General features: G+C 53.8%; 2 protein-coding genes across 7 annotated transcripts in view; one reads left to right on the top strand and one right to left on the bottom strand.

The window, feature by feature from the left end:
- Positions 1 to 359: 359 nt before the first annotated feature.
- RAB36 (RAB36, member RAS oncogene family) lies at positions 360 to 19,746 on the bottom strand. 6 transcript variants are annotated; one of them, XM_027577620.2, is made up of 14 exons: positions 19,706 to 19,741; positions 17,546 to 17,641; positions 17,009 to 17,118; positions 16,395 to 16,629; positions 15,546 to 15,628; positions 12,170 to 12,261; positions 10,154 to 10,219; positions 9,619 to 9,720; positions 7,327 to 7,391; positions 5,709 to 5,760; positions 4,785 to 4,866; positions 4,401 to 4,491; positions 2,727 to 2,824; positions 360 to 2,202 (listed from the first exon to the last, which is right to left on the bottom strand). In XM_027577620.2, exons 3-14 carry the CDS (start codon positions 17,039 to 17,041, stop codon positions 2,098 to 2,100), a joined length of 1,104 nt encoding a protein of 367 aa, XP_027433421.1. In that variant the 5' UTR covers positions 17,042 to 17,118; positions 17,546 to 17,641; positions 19,706 to 19,741; the 3' UTR covers positions 360 to 2,097. The 6 variants fall into 6 exon arrangements, with proteins under 6 accessions (XP_027433421.1, XP_027433422.1, XP_027433420.1 ...); XM_027577621.2 differs by having other exon boundaries at positions 2,705 to 2,824; positions 19,706 to 19,721; XM_027577619.2 differs by lacking the exon at positions 360 to 2,202 and having other exon boundaries at positions 2,559 to 2,824; positions 19,706 to 19,746.
- A 115-nt stretch (positions 19,747 to 19,861) lies between these two features.
- RSPH14 (radial spoke head 14 homolog) overlaps positions 19,862 to 27,810 on the top strand; it is a 76,664-nt gene continuing 68,715 nt past the window's right edge. The window contains exons 1-4 of the mRNA XM_027577505.2: positions 19,862 to 19,891; positions 21,452 to 21,709; positions 22,777 to 22,879; positions 25,795 to 25,913. Of these exons, the coding sequence (XP_027433306.1) occupies positions 21,511 to 21,709; positions 22,777 to 22,879; positions 25,795 to 25,913 (421 nt within the window). The 5' untranslated portion in view covers positions 19,862 to 19,891; positions 21,452 to 21,510. The remainder of the gene's footprint in view (positions 19,892 to 21,451; positions 21,710 to 22,776; positions 22,880 to 25,794; positions 25,914 to 27,810) is intronic.

Genomic DNA, 27,810 nt, shown 5'->3' with positions numbered 1-27,810 from the left:
CTGGGTGTGGTTGGAGCCATGCGGATAAACCTCTTTTTGGGGTCACAACCCTGGGTGACAGACAGGGCACCGGGACCACCCGACTGGGGAATAGACATATAAGGGACACCGTGCCCCATGGGTGAGGCTGCCAGGCAGGGACATACATCTGAGGGACAGGCACACACTTTCCGCTGTGTGCCACAAACCTGGTCCTAACACCGCCTGCTCCCTGTCCCCCAAAACCGCATTGACCGCCCTAGTTTTCTGATCTTGCCCATAGCTTGCTGGGGCTGACAGGGACAGGTCTCTTCTGAACCATTTGCTTCTGGTCCCCAGTCTCTGCCCCAGAAATGACAGCCACATTTGGAGGTGTTTGAAGAGAATGTCTTTGTTGACTCATAGATTCTGACAGAGGCGGCTCTGTATCAGCTGGTGGGGAACAGATAAGCATGCACAGGGGACAACATGGGGAGAGTTTAATAAAGGACAACTTACAGAGAGTGGGTGTGCCTGAGACCCTGTGGTTCTAGCTCAGGAGCTATTAACAGGTCACCATTATTGCCCCCTCAATCCTGGGGCCTGAAGGGGTGAGGGGCGGGAGCCGCTGGAGACTGCCAACCCACCGTGGCCGGGCTCCTCCGTCCCATGACACTTTCCGCTGTGTGCCACAAACCTGGTCCTAACACAGCCTGCTCCCTGTCCCCCAACCCCCCTCCCCCCAGCCAAGATTGTGTCTAGTGGACCAAGCTGGGCCACCAGTCCTCAGAAGGGCCAGCAAGTTCTCTTCGGGAATCCTGAGTGTACAAAACCACAACTACAAGGATGGTCACTGCAGTACCTTTGGTAAAAGCGGGGAGCTGGACACAAACCTCGTGTCCCAGTCAGGGGGCAGGGCACCTGGACTCTGGCCCACCACCCGAAGGAAAACTGGCAGCCGCCAAAGGAACAGGTCGCCTCCGTGTGGACAGAGGGCTCCTGCAGGTCAACCGGAATGCAGGCTGCCAGGCAGCACGTGGGGTCAAAGGTCACTCTGGTCAAACAGCAAACGTGACAAGACACCTGGCTGTGCTGCAGAGGACTAGTCTGGAAGGGCTCCTACAGCTGTTAACAACACTTACTTCCAAGGACAGGAGGGGGGCTTTCACTCTGCATACAAAGCCTTGTAGTATCTTGTTTTGGTTTACAATAAGCATGTACAGAATTTCTTTAAGAGTGATTTATATAAAGAAGTGTTTTAGATAATCTGTAAAAAATTAGAGCTAAAATGTGGTGAAGGGAGACTGAACAGAAAAAGATGCAGGTGTTCTTCCCCAACCAGCATTTGGCAACTGCTGTCAGCTACCCAGCGTGCACTGGGCACCCCGTGTGCCGGGCACTGTGTGGGGCACTCTTCGGGGCACTGACCAGAACAGCTGTTTGCAAAATGCTCACCATCTCGGAGAAGCAGGTAGGATATGCCCAGATGTGCCCCCCCTGCTTGTGGCACGGGGTGCGCGGGGATGAGTGGGCACCCACCCGTGGCTGCGGGGTGTGGGGCAGGTGGGGAGGAGGAGCCAAAGACGACCCCTTGGCCAGAAGGGGCCTGAGAGACCCTCCTGTCCTTCCTCCTCCAGAGGAGCAAGGCTGCCCAGGGATCCCACAAGTCTGTGGCCAAGGGACAGTGGACAGTGAGCTGCAAGTCCTGTTGATTACAGAAAAGTCCCAAGCAGGGGTGACAGGTGGGGTGTTCCCTCATATGCTGGCTTTGACAAGTCCTGCTTGCCTGGACCACTGAGAAGAGAAGGCTCCTGAGGGCGACCCAGGAAAGTTGGCAGAGTGCCTACGTGGGCAGCTAACGTGTGTCAAGGGCAAGAGAGGCAGTGTGGGGCACCAGTGTCTCGTGTCTGCAGCTCCGAGGCCTCTCAAGACCAGGGGGGAATGTCTGGTGACTCTGTAGGTGGCATTGGCCTCCCAGATGATCACCGCAGTGCACCCACCAGCAGGGCAGTGGGGGGCTCCTGGGCAGCCAGTGCAGGCCTTTCCTGGCTCTCAACCCACTAAAGAGAAGTGGCTGAGCTCTGGGGCTCAGCATGGTGGGTGGGCAGACATGGATGGCTTCATGTCACTCCTCCACGGTCACGGAAGGCACTGCCCATGCTTCTGGTGCAGGCCCCAGCTAACAGCAACCCAGGCTGGAGGATGTCGTGCTCTCCTGGGTCTCGGGTGGACTTCCCTCCATTCCTGTAAGGATGGGAGAAGTCACATGGCATCAACTAAGCACCTGCAGCTGACACGGGGCAGCCTCCCTCCCCTGCCACTGGCACCTTCTGGTGACTGGGCTGGTCAGAGCTGAGCTTGACCTTCCAGGCCTCTCTATCAGGGCCTTGGTGACCTGGCACAGGCTGAGAGGCCTAGGATGTATTCCAGATGGTGGAACAGCGTGGGGAAAGACGCAGACTGGGAGAGCCAAAGCCAAGACACATGCACGCAGCCAGGGATGCCCAGCCTGGCTCATGAGGAAGCTGCCGGGAGGGCAAAGAGAGCCAGGGAGCGAGTCTGAGCTGGCAAGCAGGGTCAGGGAGGCTGAGGGCCTGACATCAGAGTAGTGACAAAAAGCGTACCCCAGAGAGGACAGCACAGGAGGACAAGTTAAGGGAGTAGCCTCTTGGGACGGGAGGCTGGTGGACGTTGGTTTTACACTGCGAGCCTGCTCCCCAGCCCCAGCCCTGCGGTCTGTACGCACGGATGAGGTCTCCATCGCCGACCTGGAGCGGGGCGCCGCTCCTCCTCTCCAAGTCCTGTAGAACCGACTGCTCGAATGCCAGGGCGGCCACGCGGCTGAAGAACGCCTTCACGTTCTCCCCTGGGGGCCCAAGAGACAGCCCTGACCCCGTCGCCTCGGCCCTTACGCGCAGACGAATTTGGGAGCCGGCGGGGGTGGGAGCCAGGGCGGCCCACCTGTGGGACTGTCTGGGGCAGCAGAGGGCAAGGGATGGGGCTGGCTGGCCTGGCTTCCCACCTCTGGGGGCTCCAGGGCACCCTGCCCTGGAAGCTCCCTCAAATCTCCGAGCCTTGGTTTCCCAGCATCTACTCTTCCAATTAATCACCACTGAGCATCTCCTGTGGGCTTGGCACTGGGATGAGTGGAGATCAGAAGGGTGTCTGCTTTCCTGTCACTTTTGAGCACCTGTCCAGTGGGCAGCTGCTGTCAACTCCTACATAGAGCCTTTGTGCCTCCTCCCTCAGGGGGAGAAGGCCACCCATCTGGGCACAGGGCTAGGTTCCAGCCCCCGACATGTGCACTGCCCTTGTGCAGCTAACAACCCATACAACTGCACAGGGCAATCCTGCTTGGCCCATAGGGAGTTGTCCGTGAATCTTCTGTTACTCTAAGGGGGTGGGGGTCCCCATAGGGCACGGGGGATGCTGTCAGGAAGCAGAGGGAACTGGGTACGGGCACTGCCACGCTTTTATCTGTGTTGGGCTGGAGGCTGTGGTGCCTACCCTTAATACTCCCATCCTTGCCTCCCCCAGTCCTTGGCCAGATGTGGCCTGTGGCCCCTTACCTGGGGCAAGGACCACAAGGCATAATTCCAGAGTCCCCAGAGCCACTGGGGCCTTCTATGAGCCAGGTACTGCATGTTACTTCATTTCACACCTCCCTCCCACCAACAACCTGTGTGTTTTAAGTGTGTCTTTTGCTTCTCTGCATTTTCTAGTTTTCCCTCACTGAATACATATGGCTTTTGTAATTTAAAACACCTTTTCACAGTAAAAATGAAATGAGATGGACAGGGTCACCCCATTTCCCAGATGGGAACACTGAGGCTGAGGTGTTAGGCATCTTGCCAGGGCTGGAGTAAGGAGTGGCCTGTGGGTGAGGGCAGCTCAGGGGCTGGTGGCTCAGTGTGGCGGTGGGGGGCCCCGTGTGGCTGGAGGACAGACTGGTGGGATGTGGATGAGGGTCAGGGGGTCACGAGCAATGTTGCAGTATCTTCCACGATGACACCCGGGGAAGGGATGGGAGCCCCCAGTTACTGGGCCCTTCTATGTGCCAGCCAGGAGGTGCCTCTTACCCAGCTACCTTAGGACGGAGGGGGTGCAGGATGGTACAGTGGTTATAGGTGAGGGCTGTATTCCAACCCCAGCCCGGCCGCTTCCTCCCTGTGACCCTGGAAGTGACCTCGCAGGGATAAAATGGATCTGCCTCAAGGAGGGAGGGGGATGCATTAGAGAACACGGGCCAGGGCCAGGGGTCACTATTCCTGTTGTCCACGGGGGACGGCCCCCGCTCTCCCGCCAGAGATGAGGAGACCCCTCTCAGGCAGTGGAAGGCCCTGCACGGTCACCAGCACAGCCGGCTGTGACTCAAGCATGCCATAGCGCCACCGAAGGAAACTCCCCACACCCGCTGGGGCAACAGCCCCGCACCCACTCACCTGTCTTAGCGGACACCGACCAGTACTCGGCCTGCATCTCGTTGGCCAGACGCACAGCCTCCACTTCTGCCTGCTCACATGCAGCCCCTGACTGGGAGAAGCAGCCCTCCTGTCGGGGGGCGCTCCCCCCCGTGCCTCCTCCCTCCCCACCTCACCCTGGGATGGGCGGCCTCAGTGCATGGACGGGGGTACACCTTCCTCAGGGGTGAGATCCCAGTGATCCCTCTCCGACAAGACGAAGCACAGGTACCCCCAACTTTCAGCTCTGGGTCTTCCAATTCCCATCTGGGCAAGTCAGCACCACCCTCCATTCCCCAAGCTCCGGCTGAAAGCAGCTGCATTTTCCCGAGGGCCATCCCAAGCCTCTAGCTCTGGTGTGCTCACCAGAAGGTCCTTCTTGGTTCCCACGAGGAACACGAAGCAGGAGCCCGGTTCATTCTCCCTTAATGCATCCTCCAGCCACTGCCTGGAACGCACAGAGCGGAGACAGGCTGAGAGATGGCATTCATCCACCTAGAGAGGTCTGAGGAAGACCAGGGGATGGGGGTGCAGACCCGGGTCTGCCCCAGGGCTGGGAGCACTGAGCCTCGAGTTGTAGGGAGGGCACCCAGACCCCAGCTGCGCCCCGGGTGGACTGCAGGTGGGTGGGGACACAAAAGCACTGGTCAGGGGAGGTGAGGACCCTGCCCTGGTTTGCCCTCACCCTGTGTCACCTTGGGGGAGTCCTGCCCTTTCATCAACTTGAACGATCACCCCAACCGCCCTCACAGGGCTTGGGGGAAGCGGGATATGAATGCCCTAAACCAAAAAGAGGTGAAGAGGACTTTCGTCCATTAACTGGATGATTCCCAGCAGAAGCAGATGACCTCCCAGAACTGGTCACGTTACCAGCTCTCTTGATCAGGTCTCTGCCCCAGAGAGCAAGGGCTATCCCTTCAGACAGGACTGGATATCTGTAATTTGTAGGACCCAGGGCAAAGTGAAAATGTGAGGTCCTTCATCCAGCAATGATTAAAGCTTTTGAGATGGTGACAGCAGAGCTTTAGAGCAAACGCAGGCCCTCCTGAGTGCCGGCCCCTCTATGACCGGGCTGGCTGTGTACCCTGAGCTGATCCTGCCCTCAGGAGATGGGTGCAAATCTTAAGGGATAATATGGCAATTGGACAGTAAGTGGCCTGTGGGCAGTCAATTCTGACAAGCAAGTCTGGTCCCTTGCACCTCCCACGGGGGGGGGGGGGGGCGGGTGGCCAGCTCATGGGCAATCCCGAACCCAAGGGGACCACAGGGGCCGCAGAGTCCCAGACTTGCCTGGTGTGCCCCAGAGTCTGCACGTCAGTGAGGTCAAAGGCTGTGATGATCACTGGACACACAGGGAGAAGCCAAGAGCCGGTCAGCAACACGTGACACAAACATGGTGTACAAAGGAGGGGCTCCCCTCAGGCAGCTCCCTGCTCCCCAAGAGCAAGCCAGAGAGGAGCCTGGCTCCCACAGAACTGCCGGGGTGGCCCCCAGGCAATCAGCCCTGGTCCCCACTATGGAGGCTGGGAAGGAGGCACCCCATGGCTGCCTCTTGGGACCTACCCACCCACCACCCTCTCCAACCCATACCCAGAGGCCCAGCCCCAGAGGGCATCCAGGGAGGCAGGATGAGCTCATGGGCTTCTGTGTTCAAATCTTCCCTCTGCCACTTACAGCCAAGGGAACTCAGGTGAGGGCCTTAACTGCTGAGTACCTCAGTTTCCCCATCTGTGAAATGGTAAGAACGGTACCTCAGGCTCTCAGGGGTGCTGTGAGGTTTAAGCAAGAACAGCTAGTTTTACAAGCTTTGGTCCAGGGCCTGACACAGGACTTTTGACCAATGGCAGCGATGGCTAGGAGGACAATTAGCAACAACCAGCTTTAGGGGAACAATTTCTGAGGAGCAGGGTGGTTCTCATCACCGGCCCTGCCCAGGTTCTGTGGTGTCCAGGGTGTCCAGGACCCCGCTGGAGTCCTGAGGGGAGTCCCATGTGGAAGACATTCTAGAAAGGCCGGCTCTCTACTGGGCCTGGGGGGATGTGAGCAGGGCCAGGCAGACCGTTCCCCTGCAGCTTGGCTTAAGGCTGTAGGAGTCCCCCCTGAGGCAGAGGGGGATGAACAAAGGAGGATACTGAGGATGGTGATGGTGGCAGGCCGGGCTGCAGTTCCCAGGGTTGTGCCAAGCGGGCCGGGCTGCAGTTCCCAGGGTGTCATCCCCCTGAGAAGACGGGCCAGAGCTGGAACTCCAGCCCAAGGCCAAGGTGCTCACAGCTTATTTCCTGGTTTAGCCTTTTTTCAAATCTCAAATAGCAATGTTATGATTTCTCTTTACCAGTATCGAGTAGACATAACTGGGCCTCATAACGAGCCTGGTTTCGGATACTGTGAACTGTTCTCCAGTCTCCCACTGAAACCCCTGGGAAGCTGGGGTTGGAGTGGGGGGGCCTGTGCTGCTACCTGCTGCCTGGGAGTCCTGCCCAGTGCCTGGGCCACCCCCACTGCCCCCCACTGGCAGTGCAGTCCTCCTGCGGCCCCTCTGCTCCTCCCCTCCAGCCTCGCCTCCTCGCACCTCCTCCAGGAGTCGACTCTGCTCTTTTTTCCTGGGGTCTCTGGACATGCACCTCCCCCTGAGCATCCTTCTGAGCTGAAACTGTGGTTGAGACCCTCAGGGAGCACCCACCAGCACAGGGTCCCTCAAGGGTATGACTGCTGAGGCCAACCCCAGGCCTGGCTGGCTGGAAGGCAGTCTCCTCATCCCCGAGAACTGGCTGGGGATTTTCTCAGTGGTTCTTGGAGAGCAGATTTGGTACCTGTGCAGAGGACCTGGACTTCCTGTTAATGAGCCCAGTGGAAGCCTCCTGCTGTACATGGCTGAGGGCCCCACCATTGTTATCACCCGGATGCTCACCCTGAGCACCCCGGTAGTAGGCAGATGCAATGCACTTGAACTTCTCCTGCCCTGCTGTGTCCCAGCTGTGTGGTGGCAGAGACAGAAAGGGAAAAAGAGAGGTGGCAGATTAAGCAATTGCAGTGGTCTGAGCCAGCAGGTTGGTGGGGCTGTGGGCAGGCAGGCCCTAGGGCCTGTGCCAACTACTGGCCAGAGGTCCCGCCCCGCAATTCCTCGTGATTTCCTTCCTAAGGTGCCCCATGGGGGAATTCCCTGGCTGGATTCACCAGGCCTGTGGGGGAAGGGCACGCCCTAGTCCCACGGCCTGGATGAATGGAGTTGTAGCTCCGCCCCTTTGGACGGTGCCATTAAAAAAGGCGAATATGCTCCCTGATGTACTTGCTCTGAAGATGTGGAAGTCCACCTGTAGATGAGGCCCCATGAATGGGACTGGCCCTCCCGGCTATGGTTCTGCTACTTGCTCATGTGTGGCTGGGCCATGGCTCCACGTTCTGCACAGCAGCAGAGGGGAGGCTCAGTCCCTGAGTGGGGGGTGGGAGTGTCTAACAGGGACGTGGTTTGTATCTCCTGGGTGACACTGATCAGTTAGCTCTGGCTCTCTGGAGAAGTGGAGCCCCGGCTCTACGGAAAAGAATGCAACAATCGATTAATGATGTCTGCCATTGGCACAGTATAGGACAGGGGGACACACATACTGAGATCTACTTGCTCTGGTTTAGAACCAGGCACGTGGTCAATATGCAGAGCTGAGTCTGAAAATCCATCCTTTTTTAAAATTAACAGATCAAAATTTAACTTTCTTCCATAAATGGAAAAGTAGACAAGCCATGAATAAGATCTCAGTGGTCTGAAATTTTTTGAAGTGATTCAGCATTGATGCAGAACTTTTTGGCCCTATTCTGTCATGAATCCATTCATATTGTCTTTCGCTTCTGAAGATGACGCTGGGTGGGAAGCTGGGAGGGTGGCTTGGAGGTGGGGCCGGTTGGGTAGCTGGCAGTGGCCTCAATGTAGGGACAATGAGAAGGCAAGCCAGGACAGCGTCTCTGTTCTAGTTAGATAAGGCCGGTGGCCCGCTCTCAGCCCGGCTCCACCTAGGCCGTCCCATCAGCTCTGTGCTCCTCAGCTCTCCTGGCTCCAGAGCCCCTCAGGCCTCAGCCCTGCATTTTCACAGTCTCTTCTGCTCTGGTCTGGCCCTGTACTCTCCCTCGGGCAAGATTCGATGGTGCCACCTGGCTCTAGGACCGCACTGGGGCCGTCCTCAGAGAAGTGGGCATTATCATGACAGAGTAAGGAGCTGAGGTCCATGAGAGGGTGAGCTCCATCCTGATGACCACGGATCCCCAGGCTAAGCCCAGGAAGGGCTTAGAGGATTGAGGAATGAAACCAGCGGATCAGGTGTGACCCCCAGGGAGAGAGAAAAGAGAAGGGGACTAGGGCAGAGGCAGCAGGAAAGAGGGGGGTAGGGGCAGCTGGGCAGAGAGCCTAGGAAAGGGAGGGGGCCACACAGGAGAGCCTGGAAGGGCGAGAAGTCACACGGGAGAGGGTAGGGCTGATGACACAGATAGACCTGCACGATCATCCAGGTGCCAGAGGAGAGGGACGGCAAGGTCCAGAGCTCTAGTGGGAAAGTGTGAGCCTGGGGGAGAGACTCTGGGCTGTTCTAAGGGAAACTACAGGGGAGGGGCTGAAGCCAGTGGGCCACCGAGAGGCAGAGACATGGGGTCTGGTAGGGGAGCAGACAGAGGGAGAGAGGCAGGGGGAGTGGAGTGAGGGCAGAGGGGTGAGGAGGACGGGGGTGCATCAAGCCGGAGGAAGGCACGTGGACTAGGGGGCCTCCACCAGGCCCCAGCATGCAGGGACCACTGTGGGCTCCACTTTCCAGATGAGAACAGATGCTCAGAGGTGTGAAGTGACTTGCCAGAGGCCACCCTGCTGGCCTGGTGAGTGGGATCACCGAGGGCCAGGCAGGCTAGGGGCGGGGACCCGGAGCCAGAACGCGAGGGGCGGGTATCAGGGCAGCACGAGGGTGGGTGGGCACATTGGGCTGTGAGGACTTTCCCAGGTCTGATGACCAACGTGAGACGCCCATGGGGAGTGACGGAGTATACAGGGCTTCAGGGAACTGGAAAAGCCCAGTGTCACACCATTCCTGTTTGTCCAGATAGATCCTCACAGAACACCACAGGGCACAGTCCAGAAGGAGCTCACCAAGGCTTTCCCCATGGGTCTCCCTCCACAAAGCCCACCCAGGAGCCACACGGGACATGGTGTGACACGATGGCGACTTACATCTGCAGGCTGTAGGGAATCCCAGCGATCTCGAAGCGCTCGATTTCAAAGTCCACCCCGATGGTGGCCTTGTAGTCACGGTCAAAGACATTCTTGCAAAACCTGTGGGAGTCAAGGAAGTCATCAGAGAGGCTGTGTGTGGAAGTTTTGCTCACAACAGTCAAAGTCTGCAGGCAACAAAAAGTCCACCCACAGGGAATATAAGGAGATGATGGTCCACGGAGATAGATAGTAGACAGACGGAGCTGCCGACGAGAACTGTGGTGGGGAAGAGAATCTGCTGCAGCCCAGGAGGAAAATGCTGCAGGTCAGGGCCGGTGAGGTGTGAGTCCATGGTCCTGGGGGATGGTGTCACTAATGTCAGGGTCCCAGGACGCTGCACCCCTCCGCCCCACCTGCCTCTTCCTAATGCCTTGTACCTCCTCCGAGGCGTGGTTCCCAGCAGCCACACAGTTTTAACTCTGACAGTGTTATCTGGGCCTCCCAAGGAAAGGCATGACAACCAATGCTGGGAGGTGTGGCCAAGCGGGCGCACCTGTGGATGAGGCTGGTCTTGCCCACGTAGAGATCGCCAACGACAACCACCTTGGAGAGTCGCAGCCTGTGAGGGATACGGTTGTGTTGCTTGCAAGCAGAGTCACAGAGCATCTTCACACGTACAGGCCCTTCCTTCCCAGAGCTCCCCACTCATGAGCCACGTCTCAATCCTTGACAGGGGATGGGGCACCTGTTGAGACACTGTGGGATGTCTGTCCCCATGCCTGGCACTCAGAGGGGAGGGCAGGAGAGCCTGCATCTGTTCTGGGGACTCTGCTGTCTCTGGGGCTATGTGCTCTTGACCCCACTGGGCCCAAGCCCTGTTGTGAGAATTAGAATTGGGCACAATTCTTGGGCACAATGTGGAGGCTGAGTCTTGGGCTGACGGAGTAGAGGAAGGAGTCCCAGGTGGGGCTATGTCCAAGCTGGGGGCACACGCAGTAAGGAACCTGGAGTGAGCTGAGAGTGCAGACACAGTGTCAACGTGCAGCAGATACAGGCATGGGGGCAGAGCCCCTGCCCCCTCCTACCCACGCCTGGGGCTGCACGGGCTCCTGCTTTTTGCAAGCAGGTACTCCCTGACTGGGACACCACCATCACCAACTGCCTTGGAGGTGTCTGCAAGGGCCACACAGGCCCCAAGGGGTGAGCAGTGGCCAGGACTCAGGCCAGGACTCAGCTCTGGGCTATGGCTTGAGGTAAACTGGCTGTGAGGTCTTGGGTTCTCTGAGGACCTTGCTCACTGAGAGCAGCCCCCACCGCGCCCTGTGCGTGTGTCCTGCACTCCCTGCAGCAGCATGCCTGGCACTGTGGGTGGAAGTTTCTGCAGCTCATGCCAAAGGAGCTCAATGGGCAAACATTTGACCAGTACTTCCGCTGCCTGCAGACAGCAAGAAGGCACCCGTGTCACCTGGTGACCTGGTACAGCTCCCCTGGCCATGTCTGGGGGCCCAGAGGCTGTGTCTTCTCTGCTCCCGAGTGGCCTCTCCCCGCTTCCCAGATGAAGGAGTAAAGGTACTGCCGAGGTATTATGGGGGCCTCAGTTTCTCACCTCCCAGAGCCATTGTGAAGAGTCAGAGAGGTAGTCTGCGTAAAGCACCTTGTACGGAACTGGCCCTCCTTAACTGGTGGCCGTTGCTCTCATCCCGTGAGCATTCGGACCTGAGCCTGGCCTCACTCTGCACAACCTAGGGAACCTTGGAGCCGGCGGCTTCCACTACAAGCTCACCACACCTGTGTGACACCTGGGAGCTCCTCAGGAGGAGAGGCAAAGCAGGCCCTGGTACCTGTGTGTTAAGAGAAGGAGTAACTGGGGCGCCTGGGTGGCTCAGTCAGTTTAAGCGGCTGCCTTCGGCTCAGGTCATGATCCCAGGGTCCTGGGATGGAGCCCCGTGTCAGGCTCCTTGCTCAGCGGGAAGCCTGCTTCTCCCTCTGCCTGCCACTCCCCCTGCTTGTGCTCTCTCTCTCTCTCTCTCTCTCTGTCAAATAAATAAATAAAAATTTAAAAAAACAAAGAGAAGGGGTAACTGGGGCAAGCTCCCTGTACCGGCAGGGCTAGGTGTACCAGGTGCTGCCGAGGCGGGAACAGGACAGACACAGCCCTTGCCCTCACAGGCTACATCTAGTGGGGAATCCAGAGAAGCAAACTTGTAATTCTGTAAGATAAGTGCTTGGGACCCAGGAGGGGCCCCCTGGCCAGCCCAGGCTGGGGAGCGGGGGTAGTGCAGGACTCCCCTGACACTATACTGTGAGCTGAAGGATAGGAAAGACATTCCAGACAGAGGAAGCAGACATACGCCGAGACCCCGGGCTGAAAAGTCATGAGCGTGACTTACTGAGAAAAGGGAAAGCCGTTCTCTATGGCAGCAAAGCCCGATAAAAATCGCCATCGGCTCCAGGCCCACACTGGGCTGTACGGGTGTGGTCTGTGTAAGTGTTCCATTTGTTCGTTCATACGTTCATCCATGCACTCATTCCCGCCCGCTGCCTCCCCGCACATCCTGTGCCCACTCACCCCACAGTCCCCATGTTCCTGCGCTGGCAGGTGGTGCTGACCTGCCCATGGAAGTGCTCCTTGAGCTGCAGGCAGGCCTCAGGCGTGTACCACTGGAAAAAAGACAGACAGACAGATGGGTATTTCATCCCGAGAAGCTGCAGCTTCATCACCAAGCAGGGCGGCGAGGTGGTGGCTTGCCTCCCAGCATTCCCTCCCTCCTGAGCCTTGAAGCTCCAGCCTCGTTAGCTTTCCCTGACCCCTCTGTCACAGCCGTCCTCTATCCCCTCAGTGGCCCTGAGACTCCAAGCTCTTATGAGTCCTGAGGAGCAGCAGTGGGGGCCGGGCCAAAGGGCCCAGGTGGCAACTCAGAGAGTGGGGTCTCGCCTGGGGCAGCTGTGCCCTTGCTGTGGGCGTGTGGCCAGTCTCTGTCCTCTCTGGACCTCTCTGAGTGAGAAGAGGGGTGGGCTGTAAGGGCCCTTTTCACTCCAAGATCCTTCCATGCCTTCTATGGATCTTGGATGGCATTTTTTTGCTTTAAAAATATCTATCTATGTGTTTGGAAAATGTCCTGGAGGGCTCTTTGGGCCTTCCACGGTTCTTGGAAGGCAAATCTGGGCTATGGCTGAAGAACATAACCGCAGGGTAGGAGGACCTGTGTCACCCTTTAGCTGCTGTGTGATCCCAGGCAGCTGTCTAATGTCTCTGAACTTCAATTTCCCCAACTATAAGACCTCGAAAGCCTGGGGGCATAAAATAAAATAATGCTTGCAAAGCCATCAGCGCAGACCCAGCCTGGCATATACTTAGTGCTCCACAAATGTTCACGGCTATTAAGATGTCACAATACATGTTGAACACATGTTTATTTTATAATTGGGAAAGATGACATTAAAGAAACTGAAGGTGACGGCTATGTTTTGCTCTCAGATTGGCGGAGGCTGAGGACGGAGCGTGGTAAGGATGTGGGGAGAAGGGCACCGTTGCAAGCTATTGGTGTGCCCTGCTGTGATATGGCAGCAGTCCCCTGGGCCACCTGCTCTGTCCCTCGGGGCGCTGCTTCAACCCACAGCTCCCCTGTGACAAGGACTCCACCCCGTAGCATGCTACGTAGCTGTAGCATTTCTTCTGAGTTCCCAGGCACTGAGATGGGCTCTGCCCTGGCCCACCTGCCCCCTCAGCTCCAGGCATGATGGAGGCAGCAGGGACAGTGGAAGGAGCTGTACAAAAGGGCAAGTCCCAACATCTCAGTGAGCCCGTTTCCTCATCTGTAAAGCACTCATAACAGCAGCTCTTCATGTGGTCGTTGGAGGATCAAATGGGGGTGATGTAGATGAACAGCTTAGACTTGCGGCCCACATTCGTGTGGAACAGTGTCAGCTACCTCATGAGAAAGCTGGATGCTTTTTCCGGTCAACTTTCATGTCAGCTTCAAATGGGGGGTCAGCCTGGCCATGGTGGTGGTCACTAGAGGAATCCCACCATTTTGGATGCACTGAAGAAATGTAGTAAGGAAGACTGGGCAGGAAGTGTGAGCTGATTTTAGAAACAGGGAAACTGAGGCACAGAGTAACGGGAGGGGCTTGCCCCACCTGACCACGAATTTCCCAGGACTGAAGTGTGTGACCCCGGGATACCGGATGAACTGCCACAGACAGGAGCGGGGAGAATCTCGCCCTCAGTTAAAACATGATGGATGCCCCAGGCTGCCCCTCAGGGTAGGGGAAGGTTGGAGCCCTGGAGTCAGACCCGGGTCAAGTCCTGGCTCTGCCACGCCCAGCTGTGGTGATGCCAGGCAGCACTCCCTACCTCTCTGAGCCTTGCTGATCTATTCTGGAAATGGAGTCCTCTGTCCCATGAGACCTGAACTGTTTTGTGCCGATCACACTTCCCTTCCTTTTGGCTCACTAAACATCAGTGTCCATCATCCCTGGTGGCCACCTTCAAGCTCTCTAGGGAAGCAGTGGTCTGGGCCTCTGTTGAGATGCAAAATTCTGGGGGAATTGTCCACAGGTCCCAGGTACCACACAGCCTTCTCTGTGGATGTGTAGAAGCAGAAAAGGTGAGAAGGTATGACTGCTGGCCCAAATTACCCAAAGTCTGCAGTCACCTCCTTCATCCTTATCAGCCTGGGCACAGAATTCAACAGACAGAGAGGTCACTCCATGGAGAGGATTTTTCCCTCCATGCCTGTCCCAAGTCACATGGAGGCAACCACTGAGAACAGGATCTTCTGTGCCCTTTCAGAGATATTTTTGGCATGTATAAACAAACATATACATTTGTTTTCTGCCCTCTCCTTTTTCCACCCATGGAAGTACGCTAGACACACTGCTCCATTCCTTGCATTTTTACTTAATTGACTTTGTTGGACCTTACTGCATATCCAGTCCTGGAGGGAAGCCTCATTCTTCCTCCTGTCTGTGTCGGGAAGGAGCATTTTGCTGTTGAAGCAGCGCCCCCTGGAGGACGTTTACGTTTTGTCTGACCTGCTTTACAAACTGCTCCAATGCCTGGCCTTGAATGGCTGGATCAGAAGGCAGGGGCATCGCAATGCTGGGAAATACCGTCCCACTGCCCCTCTAGGGGTTGGACTGATTTGCATCGCCTGATGCAATTAATACTGGATTTTTTTTTTTAAGATTTTATTTATTTATTTATTTGAGAGAGAGAATGAGATAGAGAGCATGAGAGGGGGGAGGGTCCGAGGGAGAAGCAGACTCCCTGCTGAGCAGGGAGTCCGATGCGGGACTCGATCCCGGGACTCCAGGATCATGACCTGAGCCGAAGGCAGTCGCTTAACCAACTGAGCCACTCAGGCGCCCTAATACTGGATTTTAATACACATGGAAGAGAGCCGTGTTTTCAGCAGGAACCGAAGGCAGAATGGTAAGGAGGGAGGACCCTGGATTTGGTGTGAGGAAACCAGAGTGCTATTTTGATAATAGTAATAATAACAACGAGAACAGCAGTGACCACGGCTCAGGTAAGGGAACCCCCGTTTACCAACAGCCAGGCACCCAATGTGAGGAATTAGCCTTATGTATTAGCAGCTCTGAGAGGCTGAGTAACTTGCCCACAGTCACATACTTTAATGACAGAGTCAGGATCCACACCCAGGACCCTTGCAAACCCTGCAAAGGCTGTACCTTTAACCTCCATGCCACATTGTCTCCTGCTGTCCCGCTTAACTTGCTGGTCCACCTTGGGCAAGTTAGTGCCAAGTCTCCCTGTTTCTGAAGAAGTCTAGTAAGTTCCCAGGGTCTGTTAGAGAGGGACTGACCTCCCCGATTCTCCTGCTTTGTTTCCGGTGGTGGATGCAGGTGAGGAAATGTGGGTGTGGACATGGTGTTGGGAGAGCAGGGTACGCGGAGAGGGCTGGCTAATGACTCTCTACCTTCGGGAAGCTGGTGATGATGCGGTCCCGGCTCACAGGCGGCCCCAAAGGCGTCAGCGAGGACCTCATCCTTCCAGAGTGTCCTGTGGACCCAACCAGGGGAAAGAGAGTTAGGGAGCTGTGGCAACCCTTGGGGACTCAACCTCAAGTTTATGTTTAACCTCTCAGTAGTTTTAAACATTTATCCACACACCTTCTCTGTCAGGAAAACTGGCCAGAGGTCATCTCTTTCCATCTGCAGGCAGTGTGGCTGGGGTGGGGGTGGAGGGGACCAGGCTTTCCTGGCCCTGCCTGGGAGTCAGGAAGACCTGGGTCTCCTCCTGCCAGGTGTCTAACCGGGAGTGGCCCCTCTCTGAACTTATCACTGGGGTGAGAGTGGGGCATGGCGCAAACGCCAAGCTGTGCATCATCACAGCCCAGAGGGAGGAAGCAGAACTGGGGTGGTCTCCAAGGGATGAAGGCTCTGGGTGGGTCAGGAGCCTTCGGTTTCAGCCCACAGGCATTTCCCCCGTACCCCCTCACCGCGCCCAGCGCCTGGCCCTTCACACCTATTCAGCAGCCCTGCGTCTCCTGTCCTCCTCCTCTTCCCACTAGGGTGGCCTTGGCCACGTCCTTAACCGGGCCTATCGTCCTCCCGGATCTGCCCCGGCTCTCCTTCAAGACCAACACGGGCCTGGCCCAGGGCGGGCGCTCAGGAAATGAGGAGGCCCCGGGGCTGCAGGCCGCGGTGTTCGGGTTAGGGCTGGGGGGGCGGGTGGGCGCGCAAGCGGCGCCCTCCCAACCAGGGCCTCCTGGAACGTGCCTGCACCGGGAGCGGACTCGGGTGGGGCAGAGGGGCGGCGGACTCACCCGCGGAGGCGGCAAAAGCTCCAGAAGCCGCGCGGCCTGGTCTGGCTGGGCCGGTGGCCGCGATCACCATAGCAACCAGCGCCACGCGGGACCCGCCGGCGTCTAACGAATCCCGGGCGTCGGGGACGGGGTCTGGGCGGGGCTCACAGCGGAAAGAGTGCCACACGCGGTTCGCAAGGGCGGTCACCGTAGCAACCGGAGCCTCTTGGGGGGAGCAGCAGAAGCTTCCGAGACACTGCGCGAACGCCGGCGATCACCATGGTAACGAGGGCGGGATTGGGCAGGCGGGCGGTGGGCGGGGACAGGGCGGCCAGGGGGCGGGGCCGAGGCCCCAGGGGCGGGGCGGGGCGGGGTGGAGAGACTCGCGCACCCAGCTTCCATTGGAAAGGTGGTAGTTTAAAGGAACGGGTAGGGATTATGTGAGGTGTTTAAATATTTATTTTCATAATATTAAATACGATTTTTTTCTGGTTATCTAAATATTTCGTGTTTTTCTTTATTATTGGTATGGAGGGATCTCCAAGATCCCTTGACTCCTTTTTCTCACAACCCGTATCAGATTTATCAGTAAATCCATAAGTTCTATCCTGAAAATTTGTCCAATATCCTCTTACCTCCCGCCCCTTCCACTTTGTCCAAGCCAGCATCTTCTCTCCCTCTAACTGGTCGTCTTGCCTTTACCCTTGACCTTATCCATTCCCAGTTGGGTGACTCAGGGATCCTCCTGTTAAAACAGATCAGATCATGGCAATCTTTGGCTCCAAACCGTCCAGTGCCTCCTCATCTCTCTCAGATTAATAAAATCTTTACAATGGCCCAAGAGGCTTCACGTAATTTGCTCTGGCCTTATTTCCTCTCATCTTCTACCGCTTTCTCCCCATCCCCCCATCCCACACAGGCTCCCCTGGCCTCCTTACCGTTCCTGCAACACACAAGGCACCGGCGTGTTTGCACTGGCTGTTCCCTAAGCCTGGAATGCTTTTCCCCCTGATATTCACATTGCTCCCCTCCTTCCCCTTCTTCAAGTTTGCTCAGATAACACCACTAGATGAGGCCTTCCCAAAGCAGCCTATTTACAATTGTAGCATCCTCCCAACCCCTTATTCGGCTCTGTTTCTCCCAGGCACCTTCTAACATATTATATAACTTACTGTTTTTGTTGATTGTCTATCTCCCTTCACTGGCTCCATGGAGAGCAGGAGTGTTTGTGTTTATTTCACCCATGTATCACGTGGGCTAAACAGTGCCTGGGCATAGCAGACATTTCGTGAATGTTAAGTGACTGAATGAATATTAAATTTTAAAAAAGAAGGTAGAGAACACTGTTTGAAGTATGCTGCCACAATAAAAAGTAAATGAATCATATTTACTTGTGTAAGTTTAGCTTAGCTCTGGAAAGATACCAGTGGTTGCTACAGGTAAGGACAACCTGTTGGCTGGGGACTGAGAAGGGAGGGAGACATCTTACTTTCATACTTTCTAGATTTTCCTCTATGTGCATATATTGCCTATTCAATAAATAACTCAAATGAAAATAAACAATTTGGAACATAGATGATAAATAACATCCCCCATCTCTGGCCTTGCCAGGTCAGTCTTGATGTATTTTGGTGTGCTTCCCTCCTTCAGGTCTTTCCTGCAGACACTCCTTCCTCTCGGCAACCATGGCATAAGAACTTTGATTGGAGTGAAGCCCCCTGAAGTGGCCTACTATTCATTGACCTTAATCTGCATAGTTCTGAATCTAATGAAGCCTGAATATCATATGCCTGGATTCTAGAGCTCATATTATAAAGTTAATTTCTATAATTAATGGCTGTTTAAAAGCTGACCTGATTCACTGAGGTCCTCTAAGCTAGTTTCTGTGTGAAGAGTGAGACATGTGGGCTAGATGGCCTCCAGAGACACTTGTAAGACTATGTAATCACAAAATGAGAGAGTAGTTAGCCTTGGAGAGGAAGATGGGATATGAGATAGGGGAAGAGAATGCAGGCATTGATAATGTTCTGGTGGTGAATTCACATGTAATTATTATATTTTTATGTTTCATCATTAACATATACACTAATATAATGTTGAGTGTATCTTTAAAAGATAACAAAAAGGAGATGGAAAAATAATAAAACTGAAGGATAATTAAAAAAAAAAAAAAAAAGGACTCCGTAACCAGAATTTGAAAGGCCCAGGGTTCCCAGCTTTGAGAATCTACTTGATTCAGCTCCCTGATTTCACAGACAAGGAACCTAAAGCTCACAAAATCAAAAGAATTTGCCCAGTGAGTTAGAACTAGAATTGGAAACCAGATTTCCTGACTCCTAGTCCAGTGCTCTCCACACCACCTTCCTAAAGAAACTAGGAGGCTCTGGGTTAGAGATCCTTTATGACTAGGTCCTTTGAAGAACCACAGGAGAGGGCACGTCACACATCACAATATGGGATCCTGGGCACACCGATCTAAGTTAGTTATCTTCATTTCAAAGCTAATTGTGCTGCAGGCTAATGTTTGGTGCCTTTGTTAGTTAAGTTTCAGTGCTAAGGGCTCAGGCTTAGGGGGTGGACTCATGTGAGTCGCTCTACCTCTTCCTGAGACTCAGTTTACTCAGCTATAAAATGGTTGTGACTATCAACTTCAAGGTGACTGAAACTTCTAGTATATTCCTGACACTGGAAAGGCAAGTAAACAGGACTGACAAGGGAAGTTGGAGTCTGCTGGGGGGAACAGAAATAAATAGAGAATTAGAGGAGGAAGTGTGCCAATGGGATAATTAAGCTGTGGGATCATTTACTAATGTGGAGTTGGGGAGAGGATAGGATTCATGGAGGAAGTGTACACCAAGCTGTGTCCTGAAGGACAAAGAAGTGGTTAGCGTTACAAGCAGCTCAGGCTGCAGGAAAGGGTTGACCATTTGGGAAATTAAAAGAATCCAGCACGGCTGACTCAGGGCCTTGAGTAGCAGGCTAGGAGTTTGGACTCTGTCCTGAGACCAGTGGGAAGCCATGGGAGAGTTTTATGCAGGTGATGGCTGGGTCTGGCTTGCTTGAAAGAACAATTGCTCCAGTCAGCAGTGTGTTTGCTCCACGGTAGGGGCGATCTATGTCATTAGCAGGTAATCAGATTGTAGATGAAGGAGCATGGGCCAGGGCTAGACGGTCCAGGGATCGGGCCAGTGTAATTTGGGGGAAGCTACTGAACCTTTCTGAAGTTTGTCTGTAAACTGGACGTTATCACTTCCCGAGTTTACTTCGAGGATTAAAGGCATGCAGTGTTCAATTCAGAGAAAGAGTACAATCACTTCGCTTCCCTTTTGTACCATGAACAAAGCTGAGCCGTCTTTGTTCCTCCCAGTAACCCTGTAAAGCATCATTGTCCCCACTTTACAACTGGTCCCGGCCCCGGGGCCGTTCGCGCCTGCGCGGCGGGCGCTGCGGACGCCGCGGGGTAGCCTGGCAACCCGGTCGCCTGGCAACGGCGCTTCCGGGACCGCGGGCTGAGGCAGGTGAGCCAGCGGCCGTCAGAGGGAACAGGGGGTCCCCAGATCCACCCAGCCCGGTTCACGCTGGGCTCGCGTCCTCTTACCTCCCTAACCCATGCTCCTTAGAAGAGGGGAGGCCCCTGTCCCCAGCACCCACTGTTCCTTGCCCGAGGAGCCCAGAAATGGCCACGTCCCTCCCAGCTAGGCCCCCTTCCCTCTTGCCCCGTCATTTGGTGCCCAGAATCAGAGTCTGGCTCACCTCCTTTATTGGAGTTGATCGTTCCTACAGGGCTGGGACTGTCACTGGGACTAATCGCAGGAACCACCACCCCCATAATAGTAGCCACAGAGGACATGACATATCCAGAGCCTGGTGTGCCAGGCTCATGAGTAGCAGTTCATATGACCCCTCTGGCAGGGAGGGAAGGAGGTGCTATTGTCACCTCCCTTTTGCAGCTGTAGAAAGACACAGAGAGAAGAAGGAACTTGTCAAGGGCCACCCATGGCCTAGGTCTGGAGCCCGTTCTTAACTACAGTTGACCCTTGAACAACATAGGGGTTAGGAGTGCCAATACTACCCTTCCTCCACAGTCAAAAATCCACTTATAACCTTTGACTCCCTCCTTAACTACTAGTAAGCCTACTGTTGACCAGAAACCTTACCGATAACATAAAGTCGATTAACATGTATTTTATATTTATTGTACACTATATTCTCACAATAAAGGAAGCTAGAGGAAAGAAAATGTTATTAATAAAAGATAAGGGAGAGAATACATTCAGTATTTATGTAAAAAATATTTATGCAAAAAGTGTGTTATGTAAAAAATGTACTGTATTATAAAAAATCCATGTGTAAGTGGACCTGTGCATTTCACACCTGTGTTGTTCAAGCGTCAGCTATACAGAGCCACACTGCCTGTAGTTGCTCCAAGTGTGTATGTGTGTAATAAAAATAAATCACACTTTAACCTTAATTCCTTTTTTTGTGGATATGTCAGAAGCATCTGAATACTATACAGTGGCTAACTGAACATAATAAAAAAAAAAACTAAAAAAAAAAAAAAGAAGCAGCATCTGAATAGGGTCCCTGATGGATGAATGAACTAGACCTGGATTTGAACATTGGCTCCTGGCCCTATCAGGTCCATGACCTGAAGCCAATTCCTATCCTTAGACCTCAACTACTACCTTTGTAAAATTGGGATAACACAAGTCCTCTCCTTCTGGAGTAGTTGAGTTAAATACTGGGTGTTGCTGGCATAAGATAAGTACTACCTGTCGTGACCATATTTGTGTTTGCTCATTTGGTCTGTTTTGTCTCTTTGGTGTCTTTGACCCAAGGCCCAGCCTGGAAAGTATTGGTGATTTCCTCTGTTGTTAAGCATGGGAGAACTCTGGAGTTTGCAATTTGGGCTGTGACTTTGAGCAGATTCCTTTATTGCTCTCAGCGTCAGTTTGCCCATCCATAAATTGGAAGTAAAGATACCCACCTGACTGCCCTTACAGTTTTGAGGATCAAATGAGAAGTAGCTTCTAAATCCCAGTGGTAATAACGATAACTTTTTGGGTTCTCTTAATCAGTGGTTTCTGCAGAGCTTTGTTTTGAGAGCTAGAGTGTTGCCCGCTGCAGGCGTGGAAAGATGGCCCATGCCCGGATCTCCACATACCTGCCCCCCGACATCAACCCCGCCCAGGCCGCCATTGCCTATGGCTGTCGGGCCCTGCCCAAGCTGAACGAGGAGCTGCAGTCGGAGGACCTCCTGATGAGGCAGAAAGCCCTCATGGCGTTGTGCGACCTCATGCACGACCCTGAGCATGTCTACGTGGCCATTGACATAGGTGAGAGTGTCACAGCCCAGGTGACCATGACTGGGGTCTGGATGGACAGACACAGTGGCTCAAAGTGGGAGGGGCTGAAGGGGCGACGTGGCCCCTTCACTGTGTCCCTCCCGGCTGGCCAGTCAGTCCTTGCTTATACACCACCAGCGTCCCACCCAGAGCCACGAATCTGTCCCTTCTGCTATGGCTCAACCAGGTGGCCACAAATCTACCAAGCAGAGCTGTTTATCTGTCTCATCCACGAGACTGTCACAGAAGATAGGCACACGCCTTACTAAACCACACATGTATCTGGGAGCTATGTCCCTTGTGTCCCACTCTGCTAATTATCAAAATAAGGCTTGAGGTGATTTTCATGACATGGTCACATGTTTCCCAGATCAGGCGCATGATGGACAAATTGCTGCTTCTTCCTCCAGCCTTAGCGAAGGGCTAGTTAACTCCAGATTTGGCTGTGGTTCCCAGAACCAGGCCTAGGATACCGGGTTGGAGCTTCAGCAATAAGAGTTGCTGTTTCATAAGCCTGACTCTGGGCAGTACCACCCCAGCACACTGCCTGTGTTATCTTAATTCTCATAGCACCTGCCTAGGAGGGAAGATAAGAAAACTGACAGATGAGAAAACTGGAGGTTCAGAGGAGGGGTACGAGGCTAGGGTTGCCAGATAAATAAATAAAGCGGGATTTTTATTTGTTCAACCTGGCATCCCTAGGTGTAACCTATTCAAGGGTACAGGACTAATTTGGGACAGGGGTGAGAATTTGACCCCTCAGTCTCTCCAAATGCAAACGCCATTTTCTTAATCCTGTAGTGGACGGAGGGACGAGGCATCAGTCGGAAGTGTGCAGGGGGTTAGATAACACAGTTCCCTGTGTGAGCCTTTCTAGCCCACAGAGACCCCCCCTTCGGTGAATCGGAACTCCTTCGCAACTGACACGATTCCCCCCAGGCCCCAAAGCAGCAGAGCTTCTGGTAGTTTCTTATTGCCCGACACTGGCTCACCCGTTGACTTCTAGGTGAGTTGATTTCTGAGGCTGGTAAATGTTCAAAGGTTTCTGTGCCTTGCAGGCTGCCTGGAGAGCCTGAAAGCTTTGCTGAAGGATAGCAATGACGTGGTGCGGATAAAGACCACCGAGGTGCTCTACATCATGGCGACCCATAACGTGGGCAGGTGGGCATCTGTCTGGAAACCAATGTCATGCTCTGCAGCCACACCCCTCCCCTGGGTGGCAGGCCCTTGGATGACCTTGAATACTCTGAATTTTTGTCTGTCAGTTTGTGTGTGTGTCAAAGGGAGGGTGGGGGTGCTTTCCCACATCTGTTCAGTTCACACTCTTGACCTGGGATCACTAGTTTTTCTTGGTATTGAAAACAGAACCGAGAACCACAAACAGCCCTGGAGCCCTGCCTAGGGACTGCTGCCCAGTGTGCACATGCCAAGAAAGAAGGAATAGAGGGGCAGGGTGCTCACTGTCTTCCGGCTTGTCCTTTCAGGAGGGTCAGGCCATCTCACGAAATGTAAGGTTGCTCAGTCCCATCTCTCCTCAAGCTCTCTGTGCCTCAGTGTCCTCGTCTGCACCTGCTCGTGGGGGCAGGGAGTTCAATGGGTTGGTGCATGTGAAGTGCTCAGCCCCGAAACGTTGGCCTCATGTTGGCCTGGGTGGCCACTGGGCGCTCCTCTCTCTGGGGACCGCTGCTGCCTTCTCCCTGCAGATAGTCTCTGTGAACTGGCACTCCCGCTTGCTCAGGGCCATCTCCAGATGGGGGCCTCCGTCCCTCAGTCCCCCTGACTTCCCCGCTCCCTGACTCCTCTCTGGGTTCTAATTTCAGGTCCCCAGAGGGGACGTGGTTAGCCCGAACCATGTACAGCCCTGGCCCGATGGGTCGCTGTGAATGAACGGGGTGCGTATGGGGAGGTGGTGCTACAGTGAGATCCCTAATTCATATGCTTTGCACCAAGAAGGGCAGAGGAGTGGGGGGGGGCAGGAGCCCTGGTGTCTGGGGACCCCAACCTTTCCTGATGTGACCTTGGTGGAGTCTTGCTGTGCTTATCTGAGACAGACCCAGGGAAAGTGCTTTAATACTTAGGAGCATAGAGGACTGAAGCACCTCTCATTTTTCCTGTTCCTTTTTTCTCTCTGGACCTGATGTGGGCATTAAGTGGTAGCCCCCCAACAAGAGCTGACAGACACTGTGGGGAGAAGTGCTTGGAGCTTGGCCAAGTACAAGGAAATTGTGAGCCTAGCGGGGGTGCCTGTTGGTTTTTTTTGTTGTTGTTGTTGTTGGTTTGTTTAGTGGCAAAAGGAGGTTGGGGGATATGGCCATGGTCGCAGGGGATGGGGCAGGGGGACACACAGTGAAGCAAGTATCACTGACCAAGGACCTGCTATGGCCTGGCCCACACACTCCTTCAGTGTCTGCCATCCCTCACGCTGCCACCTCCAGGTGTCAGGCGGAGAACCAAGAGACCAGGGGCCAGGATTCCCAAACCCTGTCTCACTCCACCACACCACAGTAGATGAAGAATACAAAGGGCCAAAAGTAACGGAGGCCAGGTTCTGAAGTTGGCCCGAGTTCAGTGGGGATCTTATAACTTAAAGCCAGTAGCTTGTGGAGCCTGTCGAGCTCTAAGTAACTGCTCATGTGGAAACTTCTGTACCTCTAGTACCCACACAAGTAGCAACAGGAAGAGGGGATGAGGGTAGCAGCCTGGGGCTTGACATCTTGTCACCTTGAGGAGTCAGTTGGTATGACAGCCCACAAACGGGAGAGCCTTCCAGGAGGTCTAGCTCCCCCGGCTCACCGGCTGGTGAGGGGGGCAGATGCCCTCAGGCAAACAGGGCAGCCTTACAAAGCAGGAATGACAGGGAGTGGGCGACTAGGCACTGACTGAAGAGGCCCAGACTCCTCATGATTGGCCATTAGGGAAGTCTCCTGCAACCTGGGTGCCCTGCTAGGATTTTCTTGTCCCGGAATGACTCAGAACTCACCGTGGGTTAAATCCTGGCCAACACGGCACGAGCACGATTGGTTGGGCACTTCCTGTGTGTCAGGCCTTGGGCAAGGGCATCACACTGAGTTCTCACTGACCCCAGCCCCGAGAGATGTGACCTCAGAAGCCCTCACGCCAGATGTGTTCAGGCCCAGCAGTTAATCAAAAGAAATGGTTACAAAGCCAGCAATTGAAGAAATGGTACATTCCCTTTAAACTGTTCATTTTAACCCCAGGCACAAATAATTAGGCATTCACCAATTCCTGTGTGCCACCCAGGGCCTCTTCTTGGGTGTGGGCCCACTGGTTGGTGTTTCCCATCATCTTTTTTGCTTAAACCACACCGATAACATCATCTAATTTGCAGCTTTGGTTTCTTTCCAATAGAGCGAGAACTCAAAGACATTAATGGAGTAATCTGCATGTAAAAACCTTCTAGAATCTTTTACAGTCATCTCACTTTTTTTTGAGACTCACTTTTGAGTCTTCCCAAAGCAATCAACTTTGTTTTCATAAGGAAATTAAAAAAAAAAAAACTCTTCTCACATCTAATTGGCTTACCTAATAGTTAATTAACTTATATAATTATAACAAGCAGCATAACAGGCTACATAGGTTTGGAGGTAAGCATCTGGATGTTGGCAAGCTGGGGGAAGAGGCAGGGGCTTCAAGGGGCAAGGTTTGCAGAGCCTGGAGCATCAGTGGGTATGCGCCCTGGTGGGTGGATCCCCGAAGTTCAGGGTGGGTCAGTTGTGAGGTTTGGCTGCCCATTCTCATTTTACAGATAATAGGACTGACGTTCACAAGAGTAAAAGGAAGCATCTGGGGGCACAAAAAGCATCGGAGTCCTAGCTAAGGAAGGGGCAGAGCTATGTGATTCCAACATGTGGTTCCTTCCACTCACACACAAGCCACGCTGCTCTCATGGCCTCTAGGGATGCTGTAATAGATTGTCCACCTCTGGCCTTTTTCTTCTCCCTGGAAGCTGGAGGAATGTGGCCTGTGCCAGTTGTGGGTGGGCACCTTCCTCCTTGCTCTTAACTGGATCCTCTCTGGGCATGGTCTTGTGTCTAAATCTGAATTCTTTTCCCCAGAGAGGGCTTTTTAAAGCACGATGTCATCCTTGCCTTGTCCTACCTGCTGAATGACCCTCAGCCAGCCTGTCGAGAGAACTTGCACCTGGCGTTGAAGCACGTGGCCCAGCTCCCCTCAGGTAGGCTCTCCGTGGGCATTCAGGTGGCCCCCCGTCTCCACTCCAGGTCACTCACGTGCCATGCTGCAGATCATGGTCTAGAGCACATTTTTTTTTTTTAAAGTTATACTTTTACTGATGGTACATATCAAAAAGGCACAAATCATACAGGAACGTTTTATTAAATTGTACTCAGTGAACATGCCATGGAACCACTACCCAGATTGAGAAACTTCTAGAGTATCGCCACCACTCTAAATTGAACTTCCCAGATGAGTTACTACCCCTTACCCAAAGGGAAACAGTATCTTCTATTTATGAAACTGTAGATTGTTTTATGCCTTTTCTTAAACTCTACATGAGTGGAAACATACAGTCTGTAATATCTTGTTTCTGGCTTTCTTGTGACTCAACGTTTTGTCTCTGAGATCCATGTATGGTTTTTGCTGATGTGGGCTAGAGTATGGTATTCACATTATATGAGCATACTACAGTTTCTTTATCCCCTTTGTTGCCAACGGACATTTGCATTGTTTCTAGTGTATGGCTACCAAGAATAGTGTCTGTAAACATACTTGTGCGTGTCTTTTGATGGACGTATAGATGATGCATCTCTTTTGAGACATACCTGGGAGGGGAATTGTTGGGGATAGGACAAGTTTATGTTTAGCTTTAGAAGGTACCGCCAATGGTTTTCTAAAATAGTTATACCAGTTTACACTCCCACCAGCAGTGTCTTAGACTTCCACATGCTCTCGATCCTCACCCACACTTGATCTTTCCTGGCTCTTTATTTTAGCTATTTTGGTGGGTGGGTGTGTGGTAGCGTCTCGTTTTGGTTTTAATTTGTGTTTCCCTGATGATTATAGCCCTCATTTGTGAAATGTGCCATAGCACGTTAAAGGAATGAGGAAAGCCTGCCCCCCAGGCTTGAGGTCCCCTTCAGTTGAGCGCCCCTGCTGATTAGAGGCGGAGTCCACGGTGACGGCCACCCACCCACCACAGCTAGAGGGTTGAGATTTGTGTCAGTTTCACGTCTGCCCTGTCACGTGGTACAATGAACATTTTTAAACAGGGGGCTCATTCCAAGAGGCTTGATATCAAGGCCTTAAAGGGAGCACCTTAAGTTAAAGGTGGGCAAAAAGGTGTTGCAACCGAGGACTGAGACAGCCCTGGGTTCCCTCTGCCCTTCCACTGGTTCCGTGCATGCCCCTGGTTGGGTTATTTCCTCATCTCTAAAGTGAGGCTGATACTACCTGCCTCAGAGGCCTGAAGTGAGGGCAAGTGAGAAGATGCTTGCCAAGCGTGTAGCGCATCACCCTGCATGAAAAGCGCCATAAACACTCAACTCCACATGAGAGTGCTCCCTGAGCTGAGGGCCCAGAGAGAGATGACTATGGGATCAGGTACAGAGAGGCAGGCCAAACGGACTGGAGTCCTTGGGGGCCTGGGATTGCTGCCCATCCGGGAGGCGCGCCTTCTACCTGGGCCGGGCTGGGGTGTTGGGGAGCATGCTAGGCCAGACAACAGAACCTCTGGTGGTCTTTTAAAAGGACACACTTATCCCTGGCCCTATCCCAGGCCAACAGGCTCTGTCTCTGGGAGTGAGCACACATATCTTTCTCAAACACACCTTGGCTGATTCTCCTCTGAGGCCATGATTGAGGGCCACTGGGATAGTGGGGTGTTTGTGAAGCACCCGTGCTCAGGGCTGAGCTAAATGAATGCCCCGTGCTCACCACACAGGAATGCTCCTTCTTGGGGTGTGGAGCTCCCCCAGCCAGCTTTCTTAAATTATTGCGACCTGTTGAAGCATTCAGAGAAATACAGAGACAATGATAGTAAACATCAATTGCCATCACAGCTTTGCTAAGTCTTAACATTCTACCACAGTTCCCGTTTGCTTGAGATTTTTGTT

This window comes from Zalophus californianus, chromosome 14 (assembly GCF_009762305.2).
Source record: "Zalophus californianus isolate mZalCal1 chromosome 14, mZalCal1.pri.v2, whole genome shotgun sequence".
NCBI classification, from domain to species: Eukaryota; Metazoa; Chordata; class Mammalia; order Carnivora; family Otariidae; genus Zalophus; species Zalophus californianus.
Note: the sequence above shows the minus strand (reverse complement) of the source record. Positions and strands in the feature narration are given on the sequence as shown.